The sequence below is a fragment of the Phaseolus vulgaris genome, chromosome 2 (assembly GCF_000499845.2).
Source record: "Phaseolus vulgaris cultivar G19833 chromosome 2, P. vulgaris v2.0, whole genome shotgun sequence".
Taxonomy (NCBI): domain Eukaryota; kingdom Viridiplantae; phylum Streptophyta; class Magnoliopsida; order Fabales; family Fabaceae; genus Phaseolus; species Phaseolus vulgaris.
Window position 1 is genome coordinate 39,106,096 of NC_023758.2, and position 6,871 is coordinate 39,112,966.

At 37.1% G+C, this 6,871-nt stretch overlaps 1 protein-coding gene across 1 annotated transcript; it reads left to right on the top strand.

Annotated features, from left to right (window-relative positions):
• The first annotated feature begins 397 nt into the window (after nucleotides 1-397).
• Nucleotides 398-6,642, top strand: LOC137811963 (lysine-specific demethylase JMJ28-like). The gene is made up of 12 exons (XM_068613826.1): nucleotides 398-1,348; nucleotides 1,453-1,598; nucleotides 2,398-2,503; nucleotides 2,596-2,728; nucleotides 2,822-2,885; nucleotides 2,975-3,701; nucleotides 3,868-4,191; nucleotides 4,871-5,428; nucleotides 5,504-5,576; nucleotides 5,657-5,742; nucleotides 6,129-6,248; nucleotides 6,354-6,642. The coding sequence occupies exons 1-12, from the start codon at nucleotides 665-667 to the stop codon at nucleotides 6,423-6,425; spliced, it is 3,093 nt and encodes a 1,030-aa protein (XP_068469927.1). The 5' UTR covers nucleotides 398-664; the 3' UTR covers nucleotides 6,426-6,642.
• The last annotated feature ends 229 nt before the right edge of the window (nucleotides 6,643-6,871 follow it).

Below are 6,871 nucleotides of genomic sequence, written 5' to 3' on the forward strand. Positions count from 1 at the left end.
AATTCTTTCAGAATAGTTGTAAATAATATACATCAAAGGCTGCTACTAAACACATTGATCACTGCATGGTTCATTCATGAATTTATTCACGTAACTTAAATTCAAATTACTTGATCAAAACCCAAATGAGACATTGCTACATATCAGGACACTGATTAATACTATCGGGCTGGTTGATTTCAGTCCAAGAAACTAAAAAAGTGCAAAATCTGCTAAAGGAATAATTCCAAAGATTGAGTTACATAATTTGGAAGCAAAAATCTGTTACGAAAACAGGATAAAAAAATAGATAAATAAAATAAAATCTACATTTTGACAGAAACACTTCGCATTCTATGAGGTGTCTCAGATTGAGTGATGATAAGATTACAAGTTTTGGATTAGTCCTGATCTTTTCTGATACAATCAAGGGAGATTGAGAGACCAAACAGGACTTTACAATTGCAAATAATTACGGGAACATGCCATTGCAAGACCATTCATACTCACTGTTGTGTTTTTTGTTCCCAATAAATAACACCAAACACTCTCTCTTTGGGCCTGAAAAACAGAAAAACCCTTTTTTTCTCTTCCTCTGCGCTCTCTGCAGAGAAACACGGTTTCTCTGCGCGCATAGGTAAAAAACATTGAAAAGAATCCCAATTCTCTCCCAAAATCGAAATCAATGACGAAAAAGCCCAAGGCGGATGGAGCGGAGGATCCTTTGCCGGACCACCTCCGGTGCGGGCGCACCGACGGCCGGCAATGGCGGTGCCGGCGGCGAGTGAAGGACAATCTGAAGCTTTGCGAGATTCACTACCTCCAAGGTCGCCATCGGCAGTACAAGGAGAAGGTTCCGGAGTCCTTGAAGCTTCAGCGGAAGCGCAAGACAAGCGAGGAGGAGCCTAATGCTGTGGACAATGTCGAATCTAGGGCACGGAGAACCTCGAGAATCGTGAAGAAGAAGCGCAGGCTTTTTGAGGGTTCGGAAGCGCTGGTGGTGGCGGCTCCTTCTCCCGCGAAGAAGAAGGCGCTGAAGCAGGGCGATATGCAGTTGGAACTCATAAGGATGGTTCTCAAGAGAGAGGCGGAGAAGAAGAACAAAAACAACAAGAGCAAGAAGAAGAATAAAAAGAAGAACAAGAAGAAGAAGAAAAAAGAGGAGGAAGAGGAATTGTGTTACGGTGAAGGGGAGCTGAGGAGGGAATTGCCAAATGGTGTGATGGAAATTTCTCCGGCTTCGCCGACCCGTGATTACGACAATGTGGCTTCGCATTTTGACGTGAAAGTTGGTGTTGATTCTAAAACTGTTACTCCACGTTACTTTAGGTCCAAGAATGTTGATAGAGTCCCGGTGGGGAAGTTGCAGGTGTGTTTTGCAGAATATTATTTTCACTCGCTGTTCTAACTAACTGTATATATTGTGATTTTTGTTTTGGGAATTTTGAATTTTTTATCTGTGTTGTTGTGTAGATTGTGCCGTATGGATCGAACTTGAAGAAGGGTACCAAGGGTAAGAGGAAGAAGTGTCATTGGTGCCAGAGAAGCGAGTCTTGCAATCTCATCCAGTGCTTGAGCTGTGAGAGGGAGTTTTTCTGCATGGATTGCATTAAAGAGCGGTTTGTTATTGTTGAACTCACTTAACCCTCTCAATTTTGAGCATGAGAATGAGAACGAACCTCTGTTAAATTATCTGTGTGTGTGCTTGTTCCAATGTTTGATGTTATGTTGAATTCTTTCTTCGCTTTGTTGGTATCTTCACGTACAAGGTTCTTTGTCTGCTTTGTAGGCTCTTTATGATTTATTTCCATTTGAGAAGTTGCTGATTTTGATTCTTTAGGGCCTCACCTGTGGTTAAACTTTTGAGGGTATGCTGAAGCATGACTTTGAGAAACGTGGTTTGATCAATTAATTGCCTAGCTAGAGATTCTTCTGGTAATTTGTAATGTTGTTAAATAACCATTGTAGCGCCATCATAATGTTAATTTGTGGTTTTTGACCCTTCCACCTCGGGCAAATTGAAGGAAGGTCCGCTATGGCAGTGCCATAAGCCGCAATGGTATGTTTATATGGTTGAGTTTTGGCCTTCTTCCATATTCTGCTGTTGATAGCCTTGATAATTCCACAGCTTACCGTTAAAGCAAAGGATGCCCCTTTTTATGTAGTTAAGATAGATGTGTGTGATGTTTATCCCTGTCAACAGTGTTTAATATGAAAATTTACACAGAGAAAAAAAATTCATGCAAATGGAGTCATTATTTGTTTGCTAGTTTTAAGAAATGATAATAGCAGAATGATCAGTAGTGATTAGTGCTTAGATGTTTACAAATATAGTTTCTGTTGTCTGTTTCTTTTAAATTGAGAATCAGGTCATAATCATAATGAGAAATTTGTCATTATTTGTCTAAACAAATTTAGGTATTTGGACACTCAAAATGAAGTTAAGAAGGCATGCCCAGTTTGTCGTGGAACTTGCAGTTGTAAGGATTGCTCAGCAAGTCAATGTAAAGACAGTGAAAGTAAGGTCTGACATCAAACATAAATGCCCTTCTGATTTGAGTAGTGTTTCATTAATAGCATATACTGACACTTTGGTTTATGGCCTGTTCTTTTCAGGAATATTTGACCGGTAAGAGCAGAGTTGATAGAATATTGCATTTTCATTATTTGATCTGCATGCTCCTTCCAGTACTAAAGCATATAAGTGAAGATCAGAATATTGAGCTAGAGACAGAAGCAAAAGTTAAAGGTTATAATTTTTGTTCTTCTAACGTTGACTTTTTCTGAAGCAGCATTTTGTTTGTTATAAAACGTGTATCTTAGATGCCTTTGTTGATTACAGGAAAGAATATTTCTGATATTCAAATCAAGCAGGTTGAATTTGGCTGCAACGAGAAAAATTATTGGTAAGTTCTCTTCTATAGGATGAGTACTGTTGAGAAAAGTGACATGATTTTCTGGTGCTTCGTGTTAACGAATCTAAACCTTGTCCCAGCAATCACTGCAAGACACCCATTTTGGATCTCCATAGAAGCTGTCCGAGCTGTTCGTATAGCCTATGCTCGAGTTGTTGTCAGGAATTAAGTCAAGGAAAAGCTTCTGCAGAAATTAACTTATCTACTTTCAATCGACCTGATAAAATGAAAACTAGTAGTGCTAGTGAGAGCCAGATTTTGGACGAGAAGGCCATATCTAGTGGCAATTTAATTGATACTTCAGTAATGCCTGAGTGGACAAATTGTAATGGCATTGATTGTCTATCATGCCCTCCTACAGAGCTTGGTGGTTGTGGTAATAGCCACCTTGAGTTGAGATCTGTTTTCCCCTCCAATTGGATCAAAGAGATGGAAGTAAAGGCAGAAGAAATTGTTTGCAGCTATGACTTTCCTGAAACTTCAGATAAAAGTTCAAGCTGCTCGTTGTGTTTTGACACCGATCACAATACTAACAGATACAAGGAGTTGCAAGAAGCAGCTCTAAGAGAAGATTCCAATGATAATTACTTGTTTTGTCCGACAGTGTTGGACATCACTGGTGATAACTTTGAGCACTTTCAGAAACACTGGGGAAAAGGTCATCCTATAGTGGTCCAAGATGTGCTCCAAAGTACATCAAACCTCAGCTGGGATCCACTGATCATGTTCTGTACTTATCTTGAGCAGAATATTACGAGATATGAGAATAATAAAAACGTACTTGAATCTTGTTTGGATTGGTGGGAGGTAACTATACCAACTAATTGTATAGTGTGTCGCAATTCTTTTCAATTAATTTGTTAAACTGATACTATTATTTGTCTTAAGGGTTATATATAACTATCTTAAAATAATATTTATTCAATTCAATGCATTCTTATATTGTGGACTGAAATTTTGTGTATAATGGCAGGTTGAAATTAACATTAGGCAGTACTTTACTGGCTCTGTAAAACGCCGTCCTCAAAGAAATACTTGGCACGAGATGCTCAAACTAAAGGGGTTGCTTTCTTCCCAAATATTCAAAGAGCAGTTTCCAGCTCATTTTGCCGAGGTAATTGATGCTCTACCAGTTCCAGAGTACATGCATCCCTGGTCAGGCCTTCTGAATTTAGCTGCAAATTTGCCACATGGGAGTGCAAAACATGACATTGGACCATATCTCTATATTTCTTATGGCTCTGCTGACAAAGAAACTGATTCTGTGACAACACTCTGCTATGATCCATATGATGTGGTATATGTCCTTATTATGTTACACTTCATTTCTTAAATATACATGGTGTGATACTGTCCTGCACTTTAACTCGTTATTTTATGAATTTAAACTCTATCTTGTTAAAGTGATTTCAGATATTATGAAGTAAGCTTCTTTTGAAATTTCCTTTGGTGAAAAAAGTGTGTTTGTGCATATATCCTGTCATGACAACTTAAAGTCGATCTGATCTTTTATAGCAATCCTCATGGCATGCTTGCTTTTCTTGAAGATTGTTTTTCCCTTGTAAGTTCTTTATTATCTACAATGATACTCCTGCATCTCCTAAATATACTTGTTTGAGGTCTGGAAGTGAGAATATGAAACGTTTTCTCTATACAAGTTGTAGTGAATCTTTTGTTCGTACAGTTGTCCAAATCCGGCAATTACTGTTTAGCTTCCTTTGTATACTGAATACCAGAATCAAAACTTGATCAAATCCTTAGTCTAACTCAAATTATAATCAATTTATTAGGAATTCTTCTATCTATATAATAAGCATTTAATTTTGGTCCCTGTTACTGACCTGTGCCTAGGAATCATAAGTTGTAACCGATTCCTTCACACGTTCTCTCAACTAGCAGTTGCTTGCACTTTGTTTGTGAAAGGAATGTTGTGTTGATTCTCCATGATGTTTTCTGTATTTGATTTGTAATTCCAGGTTAATATTATGACACATACCACAGATGCCCCCCTCTCTACAGAACAACTTACAAAAATAAGAAAATTACTGAAAAAGCACAAAACTCTGTGTCAAATGAAGACTATTGCTACTGAGGAGCCGCAGGAACAAAAAGTGAATGGAATGCAATTATTGCATGTTGAAGAAACGGAGCAAGGAGGCTTGCAGAGTATTGTTGAAGAAAGAATGAACTTTTTCAGGAGAGTCAATAGAACGTCTTGCATCTCAACTGAAGTTAAAAGAGTTTCTAGTCAGAGCATGGACAGCAATATTTCCCAGAATGGAGAATGTGATTTCTTCACTGAATCTGATTCCGGACGCACTTTACTTCTCCTTGGGACTGTTCAAACTACTGAAATCTCTAAACAGGATATTCCTAGAAAATCCTTTGAAAGCTCAAAAGGACGTAAAAATAAGTTTACTGAGCATTTGGGCGCCCAGTGGGATGTCTTTCGCAGACAAGATGTACCAAAGCTTATAGAATACCTTAAACGACATTATGATGAATTTTCTTATACACGTGACTATCACAAGAAGGTAAGTTCAAAATAAGACAATTCCTAGAAAGAATTTTGATTAAGTCGATGATTATTCATTTTCTCTTGCCTGCAGATGGTTCACCCAATTCTAGATCAGAACATTTTTCTTGATAATACTCACAAAAGGAGACTAAAGGAGGAATTTAGTAAGTAAATATCTTCTATTTGTTTGATCATTCGCTACAGTCATATATAACTTTATTGACCATGCCTGTCACTATTACAGAGATTGAACCATGGTCTTTTCAGCAACACGTTGGACAAGCTGTCATCATTCCTGCTGGATGTCCATACCAGATCAGGAATTCTAAGGTATTAGTGTAAAATGCACTCTCGCTAGCCAGAAAAGCAGAAACCTTATGAAATTTGCTTGTTATTGAAGTCGATATCCATTCTTTTGGACTTGTATTTTGAATGTTTTAAAAATTCCAACTAATTTCAATGTGCTATGTTAAGCCGCACCTTTTAGAAAATTATTTCTCAGAATATATGAATGTGTTTAGCTGTAAGCACTTACATTTATACGAAAATTGTAAGGAAAGCAAAAGGATGATTGATTGCAGAATAATAATATTAATAGTGGCTTTCCTTTCGTATGATGGCTATTGAAAATTATGTCATTATCTCAATATAAGTTTTCTTATCCCTTCAATATACTCTTGTATGAATGTACGACACATTTGTTTCCTGATCTGCAGTCTTGTGTTCATGCGGTATTGGAATTTGTGTCCCCTGAAAATGTTACCGAGGGTATCCATTTGATTGATGAGGTCCGACTATTGCCTGAAGATCATAAAGCAAAAGCAGATATGCTGGAGGTAGATCTTGTAATGATATCATTTATCAGTTCCTGCTTTCTCCTATTAGTTGCTGCATTGCATAGAATTGACAAGCCTTTCTCTTTTTGGCATCCATGAAAATAGGTAAAGAAAATGGCGCTTCATAGTATGAATACCGCAATTAAAGAAGTACGTCAGCTTACAAGCAAAACATGATTGCACTAGCTAAACTATACTTACATGTCTCCCAGGCACTAGAGATCTCATGTCTCAACCTGACTTGCATATTTTCATTCTTGTATAGATTAATGCCCAGACACATTGATATGTAGTTTAGGTACTTACTAAAATTATTAACTTTCGTCTTATCCCTTTATTTTCTGCTGTGAAGTTTATGCCTTAACTGAATTTGAAATAAATTTTATGGTTTGTATATATTTCTAAAGTTTATTTGAAGCGGAATGATATATTTAGAGTGAGAAGAATTTAAATTTTAAAAAATTTCTGTAGTTTTAAATGCAAGTACATTGATCTGAATGCAAATACTCCTGGTATGCTGCTTGATGAATTAGTTTAAAAATGCTTTAGATTTGGATTCTTCTATTGTGGGTGTTTTTAAGCCGCAGTTTTATTTGGAGACTGTTAAGCTACAATTGAAGTGA

What these genes read in the sequence shown, in the direction of transcription:
- LOC137811963 (XM_068613826.1), top strand. Translation starts at nt 665, where the DNA reads ATGACGAAAAAGCCCAAGGCGGATGGAGCGGAGGATCCTTTGCCGGAC. An exon ending in GCTATGATCCATATGATGTG is followed by an intron (nt 4,192 to 4,870) that starts GTATATGTCCTT and finishes TTGTAATTCCAG; the next exon opens with GTTAATATTATGACACATAC. An exon ending in CACGTGACTATCACAAGAAG is followed by an intron (nt 5,429 to 5,503) that starts GTAAGTTCAAAA and finishes TCTTGCCTGCAG; the next exon opens with ATGGTTCACCCAATTCTAGA.